The sequence below is a fragment of the Oncorhynchus gorbuscha genome, linkage group LG18, assembly GCF_021184085.1.
Source record: "Oncorhynchus gorbuscha isolate QuinsamMale2020 ecotype Even-year linkage group LG18, OgorEven_v1.0, whole genome shotgun sequence".
Taxonomy (NCBI): Eukaryota; Metazoa; Chordata; class Actinopteri; order Salmoniformes; family Salmonidae; genus Oncorhynchus; species Oncorhynchus gorbuscha.
Window position 1 is genome coordinate 48753407 of NC_060190.1, and position 18718 is coordinate 48772124.

Below are 18718 nucleotides of genomic sequence, written 5' to 3' on the forward strand. Positions count from 1 at the left end.
ATAGGAGTATGGTGACTAGGCATCGGGATATCTGATAGAGTAGTAGCAGCATAACATATATGATGATTGTATTTCAGAGTGTGCGAGTGTGTGTGGAGTCACCGGTACCCCTTGCCCAAAGAGTTTATGGCTTTAGTCTAACAATTTTCCAGGGCTTCCTTTCACACTGCCTGAAAGGGGTCCTGGATGTCAGGGAGCTCGGCCCTAGTGATGTACCTGGCTGTCCACACCACCCTCTGTATCACCATGTGATCGAGGACAGTACTGTTACCATACACCGAGCAGTGATGCAGCAAGTTAAGATTCTCTCAATGGTGCAGCTGTAGAACCAGCGCCTTCGTCACTACTTTGTGCATGTATGTGAACCATTTTAAGTCCTTTTTGATTTGGACACCAAGGAACTTGAAGCTCTCGACACACTCCACTACAGCCTCAGCAATGTTGATGGGGGCGTGCCACCCCCCACCATTTCCTGTTGTCCACGATCAGCTCCTTTGCATTAGTGATGTTGATGGAGAGGTTGTTGTTGGAGTTGTTGGAGTCGTGCGTGGTCACGCAGTCGTGGGTGAACAGGGAGTATAGGAGGGAACTAAGCACACATCCCTGTTGGGCCCCCGTGTTGAGGGTCAACGTGGCAGGGGTGATGTTGCTTACCCTCACCATTTGGAGACGGTTCGACACTCCAGGATCCAGTTGCAGAGGGAGGTGTTCAGTCCCAGGGTCCTAAGCTTGGTGACAACCTTGGAGGGGATAATGGTGTTGAACGCTGAGCTGTAGTCAACGAACAGCATACTCACATAGCTATTCCTCTTATCTAGTTGGGAGAGGGCAATGTGGAGTGCAATTGAGATTGTGTCGTCTATCAATCGGGTGGGAATGCAAATTGTGGGTCTAGGGTGTCTGGGATGATGGAGTTGATGTGTGCCTGATTACAGATGAGAGTCCTACAGGGCAGGAGTCACAAGTTCTTTGGAACAAGAATGATGGTGGTCAATTTAAAATGTGGGGATTACAGACTGGGACAAGGAGAGGATGAAAATGACCGGTAATATGCCTGAAAGTGTTCTGTGCATGCTCTGAGAACGTGCTCCGGAATACAGTCGGGCCCTGTGGCCTTGCGAGTGTTGACCTGATTAAAGCCCTTACTCAAGTCGGCCTTGGAGAGCAAGATCACCCAGCCCTCTGGGTCAGTGGGGCCTTCACACACACCACAGTGTTCATTGTCGACGCATGCATAAAATGCATTGAGTTCGTCTGGTAGAAGGCATCATTGGGCAGATCATGCCTGGTTCTTCCTTTGTAATCCGTAATGGACTGGAGCCCCTGCCACATGCGGCAAAGCCTGTGTAATATCATTCCACCATATTCCTATACCAGTGGCGGTCAGTGCCGTTTAAGATGAGGGAGGGCGATAATTTTTTCTTAATGAGCATGGCCAGTTTATTGGATGGCTCATTAATTTCCCATTCAATCAGTTCAATGTAACAGCGATAGGTTTAGGCTACTACATGATACTCAAATTTGGTTGCTACAACCTAGCCTATGAATGAAAGTTACAAACGTTGGTGCAAACAGGTCGAGAGAAAAATATGAGGTGACAGTGACACATGGACAAACCGTGAAACATTCAATACCGGATTGCACACTCTTACCTGCATCTAGCTGATACAGGGTGCAATCATTAGTCCAACAGTTGCAAAATAGTTTCTATTGGACAAATTCAGGTATGTTCATCCCTGTTTTGTTCAGTTTGCTTCCTTTTAAGAATGTTTTTTTTTCAACAGAATCGGCTAAATAAATACACCCCTGATCACACGTAAACACAGTTCAATTTCATAGCAGCCACGTTGTATTCCTTCTCACATCTAACGTTATGCACTCTCCTCCACTCACCTTGTCCCATCGCTTGTGGACTTCAATGCACAACACATTGGCTGTAAGTGACCAGACGAAAAAAACTTTCCAAGCCAAATCATATCATAACTGCTACACATAGCCTACATCTTTGTCACTATATTAGCTAAAGTAACATCATAGTCAACATAGCTAATAGAACTAATGCTTTAGTCAACCCGCTACAATCATGCAGTAAAGTTAGTGTACAGTCAAGTAAGCAGTTACACTGGCGGGCCGCAGTGCCAATAAATGAGTCAAACCAAAAGCTTACCTTGACTTGGAAGAGTTCCAGTGTTGTGTTGGATAGTCATAGCCAGCTAGCTAACATAGCATCCCTCTGTTTGAGCAGGGTGTTTGAGTATGCTAAACTAGCTCGCTGCATTTGCTAGCTAAGCAAGTGAAACTGAAATAAAATGATGAGATGTCTTACTTCTTCATTTTGGAAGATATTAATTTGTTCAAAAACTGTTCAACTATTGTCTTCTCTCTCAGTCAACCATTCACAACATTATTTTGCACTGCAGTACTAGCTAGCTGCATCTTAGGCTTTCAGTACTAGATTCATTCTCTGATCCTTTGATTGGGTGGGCAACATGTCAGTTCATGCTGCAAGAGCTCCGATAGGCTGGAGGACGTCATAATTACTGTGTATGTCTTTGGAAGGGGGTGAGAACCATGAGCCTCCTAGGTTCTGTACTGTCCCTTTGCTCATTTGAGGACTCTGCGGAAGTCGTAGTCCTCAGCAGTAGCCTCAGGGTTGTCTACGATAGCCTTATGTGCGTTAGCCCTGTCCTTTAGTTTAGCAACAACCTCTGTGTTAAAGCTGCAATTTGTAACGTTTTGTTGTGAGTTAATAGATCACATAGAAATGTGAGTTATAGATCTTGTACACTAAGATGTGGCGTGGTAAGTGTCCATGGTTGTTTATTTAAAACATAAACTGAACACTCAATGAATACAAAACAATAAACATGAACAAAACCAAAACAGTACCATGTGGCGAACAAACACAGACACGAAACAATCACCCACCAAAACAACAGTGAAACCCAGGCTACCTAAGTATGATTCTCAATCAGAGACAACTAACGACACCTGCCTCTGACTGGGAACCATACTAGGCCAAACACAGAAAACCAACCTAGAAACACAAAACATAGAATGCCCACCCAACTAACGTCCTGACCAACTAAAACAAACAAATAACACAAGAACTAGGGTCAGAACATGACAGATCTTTCATTCTCATTGAAAGCAAGAAGCGGTAAATCTGTTCTATGCGCATTATTTCTATACTTCCTGTTCTTAAGTTTAGTTTTTGCATCTTTTACTTTCGGTTTGGACATCAGCTTCAAACAGCTGAAAATACAATATTGTTGGTTATGGAAAATATATATTTCACAGTGGTTTAGAAGGAACAATGATTCTCTACACTATGCTTGCCTTTGTCACAAACTGAAATTAAGCGAAATATTAGAATTTTAGCTACCTTAACAACCAGGAAATGGCAGAGAGATTTCTGCAGTGCATCTTTAATCCAGGGCTTTGATTGAGGAAGCAGTAAACCATCACAGTGGGGACAACGTCGACAATGCATTTCCTAATGTCGCCAGTGACGGAGGTTGTTAGATCGTCGATGCTATCGGCGGCACCTCAGAACATATTTCAGTCAGAGCTAGCAAAAGCAGTCCTGTAGCATAATCTCTGATTCTGATGACCATTTCTCAAAGGCGAGAGTTATGGGTACTTCCTGTTTGAGCTTCTGCTTGTAAACAGGAAGCAGGAGTACGGAGTCATGATCTGATTTGCAGAATGGGGGACGAGGGAGGGCCTTGTATGCTTGCTTGTGGGTAGAGTAACAGTGGTCTCTGACTTTATCACCCCTAGTGGCAAAGAAAGCATGTTAATGGAAGTTGGGCATCACGTGTCTTAATGACGCATAACTAAAATCGCTGGTAACAAGGAAAGCAGCCTCTGGGTGAAATTTTCCTGCTTGTTTATAGCCTTGTACAGTTCGTTAAATGGAATGGAATGTGGAATGTATACAACAGTCAATAACAGCTTAAAATTCCCTCGGGAGGTAGAAGGGTCGGCATTTGACCATCAGGTACTCCAAGATGAGTGAACAATGGGTCCACTGTGCTCGAGTCAGCACACCATGTTGTTGTTGATGAAGAGGCAAACCCCTCTTCCTCTCTCGATTTCCCTTACTTCACTGTCGTGTCCGCTCGGAGAATGGGGAATCCATTGAGTTGGATTGCCATGGCGGATATCTTGTTCAAAAGCCATGTTTCAGAAAAGCAGAAATACTTGCTGTTACGCAAGTTCCATTGGTAGCAAATGCGCAATTAGAGGTCAATCATATTATGATCAAGTGACTGTACATTGGCCAATAGACTAGACGGAAGAGGTGGCCAGTTTTACCTTTGCTTTAATCTCACCAGAACTCCCCCTCTCTTGCCTCTAACGCAGGTGTTTCCTCTTGATACCCCTAAAATTGGGTTGTAATTACAGAAAAAGCCCAGGGCAGAGGAGTCTAAATTGAAGCCGGAATTGAGGTAACTGCCAATCTGACGTTCGAAAGTTCTTGTCGGCTATAAGAACTGTTTCCACCATAATACTCTCTATTGCAGGGGGTCGGCAATAGGCGGCCCGCGGACCAATAACGGCCCACAAGTGACTTTTTCTGGGACCCCAAACAAATACATAAAGAAATATTTTGCTGAATTTTAGTCTAATTTAGGAAATCTGTTGCCAAGTATTCCCACAAATAAAAATAGATGTGATTGTGTCAATGTAATCAAGTTATGAAATTATTCTTTTCAAATATAATCTCTTTTTGGGCTTACTTGTGTTCAATTTGCAGTGTGCAAATTATTAAAATTACGTTCCAGCCCACAGTTTAAATCTAGTTGCCTAACCCTGCCCTATTGCATTCAGTCAATTATCCACTTCATTTTTGTAGAGAACCGGGACAGCACAACAGCAAAATTCAGTACACATCCATAATACTCTTTCAGAAAGCTGACCTCTATCAAATGCAAAGAAAAACATTTGACAGCATATGCTTAGAGGGGAGATTCTCTATCTACCTTACCAATAAAACTGAGCAAGTTAGCATTAAAATGGTTGCATTGTAACTTTGCTACAGTGTGACTCATATCACCTTAAGGGTGTTGAAAGTTCACAACCTTTTGAATTTTTTTTAACTGAGCTGAAAAAAAGGCAAATATAAAATTACTGATTATTTTATCTTCCTAAGTGAGACACAGTCAGGCTGCATGGCTCAGTCATAGAGGGTTTTTATGGAGCAGTGCTTAGAACTACTCCTCACCCTCTCACTCACCCTGTGTCTGTGTGCCTGAGCCATGGCTCCCGCTTGTAGCTCCATACCCCCCACTTGCAGTACAGGCTCCACGTTCATCCCTCACCAGTGCTCAAGCTCTTCTCCTGGCTGTTACGTTCAGCATCTGTTATCATTGCAATATCCACTCCAGGAGGGCAAAAGAGGGCCGTACCGTAGCCCCCACCATCAGCCACCTGACCAATCCACTTCCCTCCTCTCTCCTTCTGTCCTTAACTTGAGTCGTTTCCCTGTTTGCAGTATTGTCTCAGTCTGGATCTGTTCCCTCTCACAGTCTCTCTGCTAATGTTCCATTCCCTTCGATTTTGTAAGTTTGGTGCCCCTTTCCATCCTGTGAAATCCCGGCTGTGGCTGCTTGCTAATTGAGCCTGAGGTCATTGGCTAATAAAAAGGATTGAAAGGGAATTAAAGCCTATTTCCATAAGCCTAAAAGCACCGCAGCAGATCTGACCAGGCCCACAGATATGGTCCAGCCTAAAAATACCCACTATTCTGACCCATCCTACTTACACCAAATTGTTCACCAACACCACCACCAGTGTGGTTTTAGAATGAGCAGTCAGTCATTAGCCATTTAATTCCATTAGCCAATAGTACCCGCACCTGGCCGCTAAATTAGACTAAAATTCAGCAAAATATTTCTTTATGTATTTGTTTGGGGTCCCCGAAAAAGTCACTTGTGGGCCAATAGTACCCGCACCTAAATCACCATGCTCCTCTATGATGAGGATCAGCAGTGACCCCAGTGACCTCTTTACAATATAAACCATAATAAAACGTACTACCATACCAAAGGGAACTTTTATTTAAGCACACTTCATGCTTCACTGGGGAATATCCAACTGCCATGTAAGTGTCTGTTGCTTAAAAAATGTAACTGAATTTATGAACATTTTCTAACAGACACTTATAACAGGTTCTTTAAATCAGTCGAGCTGGAAAATGTGGTAATATCATATGAAATACTACGGTATCCTAAAATGTTGGGACCATAAGTATCATGACATCTTAGTAACATGATATTACCAGTATACCGTGCAACACTAGTTCTTAGAAGCTTTCTTTCAGAATAATTATATCAGTGATATTTCTCACAGCCTAGCACTATTGGTGTTTTGATTAGACCGATTATGATACCGATTATTGGAGGACCCCAAAAAAAACCGATACCGGTTAATCGGACGATTTATATATATATATATATATATATATATATATATATATATATATATATATATTTGTAATAATGACAATTACATCAATACTGAAGGAACAATGAACTCTTATTTTAACTTAACATAATACATAAATAACATCTATTTAGTCTCAAATAAATAATGAAACATGTTCAATTTGGTTTAAATAAAGCAAAAATTCAGTGTTGGGGAAAAGTAAAAGTGCAATATGTGCCATGTAAAAAAGCTAACGTTGAAGTTCCTTGCTCAGAACATGATAACATATGAAAGCTGGTGGTTCAATATTCCCAACTAAGCAGTTTTAGGTTGTAGTAATTATAGGAATTATGACGCATCGACTATTTCTCTCTATACCATTTGTATTTCATATACCTTTGACCATTGTATGTTCTTATAGGCACTTTAGTATTGCCAGCCTAATCTCGGGAGTTGATAGGCTTGAAGTCATAAACAGTGCTGTGCTTCAAGCATTGCGAAGAGCTGCTGGCAAATGCAGTAAAGAGCTGTTTAAATGAATGCTTACGAGCCTGCTGCTGCCTACCACCACTAAGTCAGACTGCTCTATCAAATATCAAATCATAGACTTATAATAAACACACAGAAATACAAGCCTTTGGTCATTAATATGGTCAAATCCGGAAACTATAATTTCGAAAACAAAATGTTTATGCTTTCAGTGAAATACGGAACCATTCCGTATTTTGTCAAATAGGTGGCAATCCTAAGTCTAAATATTGCGGTTACATTTCACAATCTTCAATGTTATGTCATAATTCTGTACATTTCTAGCAAATTAATTACGGTCTTTGTGAGGAAGAAACAGTTCATGTATTTATTTTAACTAAATATGCAGGTTTAAAAATATATACTTCTGTGTAATGATTTTAAGAAAAGCTTTGATGTTTATGGTTAGGTACATTTGTGCAACAAATGTGCTTTTTCGCAAATGCGCTTTTGTTAAATCATCACCCGTTTCATCAAGTTGAATTAGGCTGTCATTCGATGATGAATTAACAGGCACTGAATGGATTATATGCAACGTAGGACAAGCTAGTTAACCTAGTAATATCATCAACCATGTGTAGTTAACTAGTAATTATGTGAAGATCGATTGTTTTTTATAAGATAAGTTTAATGCTGGCTAGCAACTTACCTTGGCTCCTTGCTGCCACAAGGTTCTTTTGACGCTGCACTCACGTAACAGGTGGTCAGCCTGCCACACAGTTTCCTCATGGATTGCAATGTAATCGGCCATAATCAGCATCCAAAAAGGCAGATTACTGATTGTTATGAAAGAGAGAGAGTGCGTGTGAGAGAGTGCATGTGAGGGAGAGAGAGTGCGTGTGAGGGAGGGAGTGTGTGTTACAACTGAAGAGTAAAGGTTTCAGGAACCCTCCACAGCCTCAGAGGATCTAGATAATGTTTCTAACCTCTCTGGATTACAACCAAATTATGACAAGTGTCACGCCTTGGTCATTCTATTTTGTGTTTTCGTTATGTTATTTGGTCAGGCCAGGGTGTGACATGGGTTTATGTTATTGTATTTTCGTATTGTGGTTTGTAGTATTTGGGATTGCGGCTGAGTAGGGGTGTTGTATAGGCTTGGCTGCCTGAGGCGGTTCTCAATCAGAGTCAGGTGATTCTCGTTGTCTCTGATTGGGAACCGTATTTAGGTAGCCTGAGTTTCGCTTTGTATTTTGTGGGTGATTGTTCCTGTCTCTGTGTAGTTTCACCAGATAGGCTGTATTAGGTTTCACGTTCCGTTTGTTGTTTTCGAATTTGTATAGTTATTTCATGTGTCACTTTTTTCATTAAAGTCATGAGTAACCACCACACTGCATTTCGGTCCGACTCTCTTTCTACAAACGAAGAACGACATTACAACAAGTGTATTATATTTTGTATTGGATCATTAAAAAACACAACTTTTACATTACTGTGTTGTCACACATGGAGCTAACAAAAATATATGAAAATGTCTGCTCTACTCAAAATTACAACCAAATAATTGCAGCATTACTGCTAAAATGGAAGAGGCAAGAGGAAGGGGGAGAAAGTAAGGAACTTGTCTGTCAACCATGTATTAACTTCTTACGGCTCATTGGGACGCCAGCGTCCCACATTGACAACATCCGGTGAAATTGCAGAACGCAAAATTCAGAATACAGAAATCGTAATATTAAACATTCATGAAAATACAAGTGTTATACATCAGTTAAAAGCTTAACTTCTTGATAATCCAGCCGCTTTGTCAGATTTCAAAAAGGCTTTACGGCAAAAGCACACCATGTAATTATCTGAGGATAGCGCCCCGCACACAAAAGCATTACATACATGTCCAACCAAGCAGAAAGTCAGAAATAGCAATAAAATAAATCACTTACCTTTGAAGATCTTCATCTGGTTGCAATCACAAGGTTCCCAGCTACATAACAAATAGTCATTTTGTTTGATAAAGTTTACTTTATATCCCAAAAAAGCCATTGCCATTGTAAAAAGCCACAGACATTGTAATCAGTGGTAAACTGGGAAAAAACATCTGGATGGATTGCCTGCCATATCAGTTTTGTTATACTCACAGACATGTTCAACCTCTCCCTGTCTGACTCTGTAATACCAACATGTTTTAAGCAGACCACCATAGTCCCTGTGCCCAAGAACACTAAGATAACCTGCCTAAATGACTACCGACCCATAACACTCACATCTTTAGCCATGAGTGCTTTGAAAAGCTGGTCATGGCTCACATCAACACCATTATCCCAGAAACCCTTGACCCATTCAAATTCACATACCGCCCCAACAGACCTACAGATGATGCAATCTCTATTGCACTCCACACTGCCCTTTCCCACCTGGAGAAAAGGAACACCTATGTGAGAATGCTATTCATTGACTGCATCTCAGCGTTCAACACCATAGAGCCCTCAAAGCTCATGACTAAGCTAAGGACCCCAGGACTAAACACCTCACGCAACTGGATCCTGGACTTCCTGACGGGCCGCTCCCAGGTGGTAAGGGTAGGTAACAGCACATCCGCCACGCTGATCCTCAACACAGGGGCCCCTCAGGGGTGTGTACTCAGTCCCCTCCTGTACTCCCTGCTCACTCATGACTGCATGACCAGGCACAACTCCAACACTATCATTACATTTGCAGATGACATAACAGTGTCAGGCCAGAACACTGACAACGATGAGACAGCCTATAGGGAGGATATCAGAGACCTGACCGTGTTGTGCAAGGACGACAACAACCTCTCCCTCAACGTGATCAAGACAAAGGAGATGATTGTGGACTACAGGAAAATGAGGACCGAGCACGCTCCCATTCTTATCGACGGGGCTGTAGTGGAGCAGGTTGAGAGCTTCAAGTTCCCTGGTGTCCACATAACCAACAAACTAACATGGTCCAAGCACACCAAGACAGTCGTGAAGAGGGCACGACAAAACCTATTCCCCCTCAGGAGACTGAAAATATTTGGCATGGGTCCTCAGATCCTCACAAGGATCTACAGCTGCACCATCAAGAGCATCCTGACGGGTTGCATCACTGCCTGGTATGGCAACTGCTCGGCCCTAAAAATGGTCAAAGTGTTATGCAGGTGAATGAGGACCCAACAGCGACTTGGCGAAAACAGAGTTTTTAATCCAGTAAGAAACTTTACAAAACAAAAAGCATAATACTACTCGAAAAGACGAGAACAGACTGGAGACTTGATCGAGAACTGCAGGTTGCCTCGGGAAGGCACTTGAACCTAGCAGACTCAGACACCTGCTCACCACGCAGCATCTGAGGGAAACACGACACGACAGGGCAAAACATAGACACAGCACGGTGAATTATAGATGAGGATCCGACAGGGCAGGTACGGAAAACAAGGAGAGAAATAGGGACTCTAATCAGGGAAAAGGATCGGGAACAGGTGTGGGAAGACTAAATGATTGATTAGGGGAATAGGAACAGCTGGGAGCAGGAACGGAACGATAGAGAGAAGAGAGAGCGAGAGAGTGAGAGAGGGAGGGGGAGAGAGAGGGATAGAAAGAGGGAAAGAACCTAATAAGACCAGCAGAGGGAAACGAATAGAAGGGGAAGCACAGGGACAAGACATGATAATTAATGACAAAACATGACAGTACCCCCCACTCACCGAGCGCCTCCTGGCGCACTCGAGGAGGAATCCTGGCGGCAACGGAGGAAATCATCAATGAGTGAACGGTCCAGCACGTCCCGAGACGGAACCCAACTCCTCTCCTCAGGACCGTAACCCTCCCAATCCACTAAGTATTGGTGACCCCGTCCCCGAGAACGCATGTCCATGATCTTATGTACCTTGTAAATAGGTGCGCTCTCGACAAGGACGGGAGGGGGAGGGAAGACGAACGGGGGTGCGAAGAAAGGGCTTGACACAGGAGACATGGAAGACAGGATGGACGCGACGAAGATGTCGCGGAAGAAGCAGTCGCACAGCGACAGGATTGACGACCTGGGAGACACGGAACGGACCAATGAACCGCGGAGTCAACTTACGAGAAGCTGTCGTAAGAGGAAGGTTGCGAGTGGAAAGCCACACTCTCTGGCCGCAACAATACCTTGGACTCTTAATCCTGCGTTTATTGGCGGCTCTCACAGTCTGTGCCCTGTAGCGGCAAAGTGCAGACCTCACCCTCCTCCAGGTGCGCTCACAACGTTGGACAAACGCTTGAGCGGAGGGAACGCTGGACTCGGCAAGCTGGGATGAGAACAGAGGAGGCTGGTAACCCAGACTACTCTGAAACGGAGATAACCCGGTAGCAGACGAAGGAAGCGAGTTGTGAGCGTATTCTGCCCAGGGAGCTGTTCTGCCCAAGACGCAGGGTTTCTGAAAGAAAGGCTGCGTAGTATGCGACCAATCGTCTGATTGGCCCTTTCTGCTTGACCGTTAGACTGGGGATGAAACCCGGAAGAGAGACTGACGGACGCACCAATCAAACGACAGAACTCCCTCCAAAACTGTGACGTGAATTGCGGGCCTCTGTCTGAAACGGCGTCTAACGGGAGGCCATGAATTCTGAACACATTCTCGATAATGATTTGTGCCGTCTCCTTAGCGGAAGGAAGTTTAGCGAGGGGAATGAAATGTGCCGCCTTAGAGAACCTATCGACAACCGTAAGAATCACAGTCTTCCCCGCAGACAAAGGCAGACCGGTAATGAAGTCTAGGGCGATGTGAGACCATGGTCGAGAAGGAATGGGGAGCGGTCTGAGACGACCGGCAGGAGGAGAGTTACCCGACTTAGTCTGCGCGCAGTCCGAACAAGCAGCCACGAAACGGCGCGTGTCACGCTCCTGAGTCGGCCACCAAAAGCGCTGGCGAATAGACGCAAGAGTGCCTCGAACACCGGGATGACCAGCTAACTTGGCAGAGTGAGCCCACTGAAGAACAGCCAGACGAGTGGAAACAGGAACGAAAAGGAGGTTACTAGGACAAGCGCGCGGAGACGCAGTGTGCGTGAGTGCTTACTTAACCTGTCTTTCAATTCCCCAGACTGTCAACCCGACAACACGCCCATAAGGAAGAATCCCCTCGGGATCAGTAGAAGCCACAGAAGAACTAAACAGACGGGATAAGGCATCAGGCTTGGTGTTCTTGCTACCCGGACGGTAAGAAATCACAAACTCGAAACGAGCGAAAAACAACGCCCAACGAGCTTGACGGGCATTAAGTCGTTTGGCAGAACGGATGTACTCAAGGTTCTTATGGTCTGTCCAAACGACAAAAGGAACGGTCGCCCCCTCCAACCACTGTCGCCATTCGCCTAGGGCTAAGCGGATGGCGAGCAGTTCACGGTTACCCACATCATAGTTGCGCTCAGATGGCGACAGGCGATGAGAAAAATAAGCGCAAGGATGAACCTTATCGTCAGACTGGAAGCGCTGGGATAGAATGGCTCCCACGCCTACCTCTGAAGCGTCAACCTCGACAATGAATTGTCTAGTTACGTCAGGAGTAACGAGGATAGGAGCGGACGTAAAACGTTCTTTTAGAAGATCAAAAGCTCCCTGGGCGGAACCGGACCACTTAAAACACGTCTTGACAGAAGTAAGAGCTGTGAGAGGGGCAGCAACTTGACCGAAATTACGAATGAAATGCCGATAGAAATTAGCGAAACCTAAAAAGCGCTGCAACTCGACACGTGACCTTGGAACGGACCAATCACTGACAGCTTGGACCTTAGCGGAATCCATCTGAATGCCTTCAGCGGAAATAACGGAACCGAGAAAAGTAACGGAGGAGACATGAAAAGAGCACTTCTCAGCCTTTACGTAGAGACAATTCTCTAAAGGCGCTGTAGAACACGTCGAACGTGCTGAACATGAATCTCGAGTGACGGTGAAAAAATCAGGATATCGTCAAGATAGACAAAAACAAAGATGTTCAGCATGTCTCTCAGAACATCATTAACTAATGCCTGAAAAACAGCTGGCGCATTGGCGAGACCAAACGGCAGAACCCGGTACTCAAAATGCCCTAACGGAGTGTTAAACGCCGTTTTCCACTCGTCCCCCTCTCTGATGCGCACGAGATGGTAAGCGTTACGAAGGTCCAACTTAGTAAAGCACCTGGCTCCCTGCAGAATCTCGAAGGCTGATGACATAAGGGGAAGCGGATAACGATTCTTAACCGTTATGTCATTCAGCCCTCGATAATCCACGCAGGGCGCAGAGTACCGTCCTTCTTCTTAACAAAAAAGAACCCCGCCCCGGCCGGAGAGGAAGAAGGCACTATGGTACCGGCGTCAAGAGACACAGATAAATAATCCTCGAGAGCCTTACGTTCGGGAGCCGACAGAGAGTATAGTCTACCCCGAGGAGGAGTGGTCCCCGGAAGGAGATCAATACTACAATCATACGACCGGTGAGGAGGAAGGGAGTTGGCTCGGGACCGACTGAAGACCGTGCGCAGATCATGATATTCCTCCGGCACTCCTGTCAAATCGCCAGGTTCCTCCTGAGAAGTGGGGACAGAAGAAATGGGAGGGATGGCAGACATTAAGCACTTCACATGACAAGATACGTTCCAGGATAGGATAGAATTACAAGACCAATTAATAGAAGGATTATGACATACTAGCCAGGGATGACCCAAAACAACAGGTGTGAAAGGTGAACGAAAAATCAAAAAAGAAATAGTCTCACTGTGGTTACCAGATACTGTGAGAGTTAAAGGTCGTGTCTCAAATCTGATACTGGGAAGATGACTACCATCTAAGGCAAACATGGGCGTAGGCTTGTCTAACTGTCTGAAAGGAATGTTATGTTTCCGAACCCATGCTTCGTCCATGAAACAACCCTCAGCCCCAGAGTCAATCAAGGCACTGCATGTAGCACCCGAACCGGTCCAGCGTAGATGGACCGACATAGTAGTACAGGATCTAGATGAAGAGACCTGAGTAGTAGCGCTCACCAGTAGCCCTCCGCTTACTGATGGGCTCTGGCCTCTTACTGGACATGAATTAACAAAATGTCCATCAAATCCGCAATAGAGGCACAGGCGGTTGGTGATCCTCCGTTCCCTCTCCTTAGTCGAGATGCGAATCCCTCCCAGCTGCATGGGCTCAGTCTCAGAGCCAGAGGAGGGAGATGGTTGCGATGCGGAGCAGGGAAACACCGTTGATGCGAGCTCTCTTCCACGAGCCTGGTGACGAAGATCTACCCGTCGTTCTATGCGGATGGCGAGAGCAATCAAAGAGTCCACACTGGAGGGAACCTCCCGAGAGAGAATCTCATCTTTGACCACTGTGTGGAGTCCCTCCAGAAAACGAGCGAGCAGCGCCGGCTCGTTCCAGTCACTAGAGGCAGCAAGAGTACGAAACTCTATAGAGTAATCCGTTATGGATCGATCACCTTGGCATAGGGAAGCCAGGGCCCTAGAAGCCTCCCCACCAAAAACTGAACGGTCAAAAACCCGAATCATCTCCTCTTTAAAGTTCTGGTAATTGTTAGAACAATCAGCCCTTGCCTCCCAGATAGCTGTGCCCCACTCTCGGGCTCGGCCAGTAAGGAGTGAAATGACGTAAGCAACCCGAGCTCTCTCTCTAGAGTATGTGTTGGGTTGGAGAGAGAACACAATCTCACACTGGGTGAGAAAGGAGCGGCACTCAGTGGGCTGCCCGGAGTAGCAAGGTGGGTTATTAACCCTAGGTTCTGGAGGCTCGGCAGGCCAGGAAGTAACAGGTGGCACGAGACGAAGACTCTGGAACTGTCCAGAGAGGTCGGAAACCTGAGCGGCCAGGTTCTCCACGGCATGGCGAGCAGCAGACAATTCCTGCTCGTGTCTGCCGAGCATGGCTCCTTGGATCTCGACGGCAGTGTTACGAGCGTCTGTAGTCGCTGGGTCCATTCCTTGGTCGGATCCTTCTGTTATGCAGGTGAATGAGGACCCAACAGCGACTTGGCGAAAACAGAGTTTTTAATCCAGTAAGAAACTTTACAAAACAAAAAGCATAATACTACTCGAAAAGACGAGAACAGACTGGAGACTTGATCGAGAACTGCAGGTTGCCTCGGGAAGGCACTTGAACCTAGCAGACTCAGACACCTGCTCACCACGCAGCATCTGAGGGAAACACGACACGACAGGGCAAAACATAGACACAGCACGGTGAATTATAGATGAGGATCCGACAGGGCAGGTACGGAAAACAAGGAGAGAAATAGGGACTCTAATCAGGGAAAAGGATCGGGAACAGGTGTGGGAAGACTAAATGATTGATTAGGGGAATAGGAACAGCTGGGAGCAGGAACGGAACGATAGAGAGAAGAGAGAGCGAGAGAGTGAGAGAGGGAGGGGGAGAGAGAGGGATAGAAAGAGGGAAAGAACCTAATAAGACCAGCAGAGGGAAACGAATAGAAGGGGAAGCACAGGGACAAGACATGATAATTAATGACAAAACATGACACAAAGACTCCAGCCACCCTAGTCATAGAATGTTCTCTCTGCTACCGCACGGCAAGCGGTACCGGAGCGCCAAGTCTAGGTCCAAGAGGCTTCTAAACAGCTTCTACCCCCAAGCCATAAGACTCCTGAACATCTAATCAAATGGCATTTGGAATGAGACTAACTTGAGGTAGAGAATAATTCATTAATTAGAAGACTGATTGATCAGATTTTAAAATATCTGAAGAGTTATATTAGGAAAATTATAACTTTGTAATCTGAAGATTTTCCTTGGTGCCCCGACTTCCTAGTTAATTCCATTTACATGATTAGTTTTGTTATGCAGGTGAATGAGGACCCAAAAGCGACTTGGCGAAAACAGAGTCTTTATTCCAGTAAAGGAAATATGCAATATTGCTTTTACACCTGCATTGTTTGCTGTTTGGGGTTTTAGGCTGGGTTTCTGTACAGCACTTTGAGATATCAGCTGATGTACGAAGGGCTATATAAATAAATTTGATTTGATTTGATTTGATTCAATACTCCTAGACAAATCGGAGCGGTAAACAAAGCATAAAAAACGAATTCCACTCGTAGTGACGAGGACAGACTGGAGACTCGACCATAAACTGTAGGTTGCCTCGGGAAGGCACCGACCGTAGCAGACTCAGACACCTGCTCACACGCAGCATCTGAGGGAAACACGACACGACAGGGCGAGACAAAGACACAGCACGGTGAACAATATACAATGATCCGACAGGACAGAAACGGAAGACAAGGGGAGAAATAGGGACTCTAATCAGAGGGCAAGATACGGAACAGGTGTGAAAAGATTAGATGATTGATTAGGGGAATAGGAACAGCTGGGAGCAGGAACGGAACGATAGAGAGAAGAGAGAGAGGGAGGGAGAGAGAAAAAAGGGAACGAACCTAAAAAGACCAGCAGGGGGAAAACGAACAGAAGGGAAAGCAAAAATGACAAGACAATATAAGACAAAACATGACAGTACCCCCCCACTCACCGAGCGCCTCCTGGCGCACTCGAGGAGGAATCCTGGCGGCAACGGAGGAAATCATCAATCAGCGAACGGTCCAGCACGTCCCGAGACGGAACCCAACTCCTCTCCTCAGGACCGTAACCCTCCCAATCCACTAAGTATTGGTGACCCCGTCCCCGAGAACGCATGTCCATGATCCTACGTACCTTGTAAATAGGTGCGCTCTCGACAAGGACGTGAGGGGGAGGGAAGACGAACGGGGGTGCGAAGAAAGGGCTTGACACAGGAGACATGGAAGACAGGATGGACGCGACGAAGATGTCGCGGAAGAAGCAGTCGCACAGCGACAGGATTGACGACCTGGGAGACACGGAACGGACCAATGAACCGCGGAGTCAACTTACGAGAAGCTGTCGTAAGGGGAAGGTTGCGAGTGGAAAGCCACACTCTCTGGCCGCAACAATACCTAGGACTCTTAATCCTACGTTTATTGGCGGCTCTCACAGTCTGTGCCCTGTAACGGCAAAGTGCAGACCTCACCCTCCTCCAGGTGCGCTCACAACGTTGGACAAACGCTTGAGCGGAGGGAACGCTGGACTCGGCAAGCTGGGATGAGAACAGAGGAGGCTGGTAACCCAGACTACTCTGAAACGGAGATAACCCGGTAGCAGACGAAGGAAGCGAGTTGTGAGCGTATTCTGCCCAGGGGAGCTGTTCTGCCCAAGACGCAGGGTTTCTAAAAGAAAGGCTGCGTAGTATGCGACCAATCGTCTGATTGGCCCTTTCTGCTTGACCGTTAGACTGGTGATGAAACCCGGAAGAGAGACTGACGGACGCACCAATCAAACGACAGAACTCCCTCCAAAACTGTGACGTGAATTGCGGGCCTCTGTCTGAAACGGCGTCTAACGGGAGGCCATGAATTCTGAACACATTCTCAATGATGATTTGTGCCGTCTCCTTAGCGGAAGGAAGTTTAGCGAGGGGAATGAAATGTGCCGCCTTAGAGAACCTATCGACAACCGTAAGAATCACAGTCTTCCCCGCAGACAAAGGCAGACCGGTAATGAAGTCTAAGGCGATGTGAGACCATGGTCGAGAAGGAATGGGAAGCGGTCTGAGACGACCGGCAGGAGGAGAGTTACCTGACTTAGTCTGCGCGCAGTCCGAACAAGCAGCCACGAAACGGCGCGTGTCACGCTCCTGAGTAGGCCACCAAAAGCGCTGGCGAATAGAAGCAAGAGTACCTCGAACGCCGGGATGACCAGCTAACTTGGCAGAGTGAGCCCACTGAAGAACAGCCAGACGAGTAGAAACAGGAACGAAAAGAAGGTTACTAGGACAAGCGCGCGGCGACGCAGTGTGCGTGAGTGCTTGCTTAACCTGTCTTTCAATTCCCCAGACTGTCAACCCGACAACACGCCCATAAGGAAGAATCCCCTCGGGATCAGTAGAAGCCACAGAAGAACTAAAGAGACGGGATAAGGCATCAGGCTTGGTGTTCTTACTACCCGGACGGTAAGAAATCACAAACTCGAAACGAGCGAAAAACAACGCCCAACGAGCTTGACGTGCATTAAGTCGTTTGGCAGAACGGATGTACTCAAGGTTCTTATGGTCTGTCCAAACGACAAAAGGAACGGTCGCCCCCTCCAACCACTGTCGCCATTCGCCTAGGGCTAAGCGGATGGCGAGCAGTTCGCGGTTACCCACATCATAGTTGCGTTCCGATGGCGACAGGCGATGAGAAAAATAAGCGCAAGGATGGACCTTATCGTCAGACTGGAAGCGCTGGGATAGAATGGCTCCCACGCCTACCTCTGAAGCGTCAACCTCGACAATGAATTGTCTAGTGACGTCAGGAGTAACGAGGATAGGAGCGGACGTAAAACGTTCTTTGAGAAGATCAAAAGCTCCCTGGGCGGAACCAGACCACTTAAAACAGGTCTTGACAGAAGTAAGAGCTGTGAGAGGGGCAGCAACTTGACCGAAATTACGAATGAAACGCCGATAGAAATTAGCGAAACCTAGAAAGCGCTGCAACTCGACACGTGACCTTGGAACGGGCCACTCACTGACAGCTTGGACCTTAGCGGGATCCATCTGAATGCCTTCAGCGGAAATAACAGAACCGAGAAAAGTAACGGAGGAGACATGAAAAGAGCACTTCTCAGCCTTCACGTAGAGACAATTCTCTAAAAGGCGCTGGAGTACACGTCGAACGTGCTGAACATGAATCTCGAGTGACGGTGAAAAAATCAGGATATCGTCAAGGTAGACAAAAACAAAGATGTTCAGCATGTCTCTCAGAACATCACTAACTAATGCCTGAAAAACAGCT

The 18718-nt window shown here is 46.0% G+C and overlaps 1 protein-coding gene across 2 annotated transcripts in view; it reads right to left on the bottom strand.

The window, feature by feature from the left end:
- The window catches only part of LOC124003344 (S-adenosylhomocysteine hydrolase-like protein 1), a 77298-nt gene that overhangs the window by 45385 nt on the left and 13195 nt on the right, over window positions 1-18718 (bottom strand). The window contains exon 1 of one of the 2 annotated variants that reach the window (XM_046311513.1): window positions 3386-3632. The exons of the other annotated variant lie outside the window; for it this stretch is intronic. Coding sequence (XP_046167469.1) covers window positions 3386-3493 — 108 coding nt within the window. The 5' untranslated portion in view covers window positions 3494-3632. Of the gene's footprint in view, window positions 1-3385; window positions 3633-18718 lie in introns of those variants that run through there. 2 annotated transcript variants of the gene reach the window in all.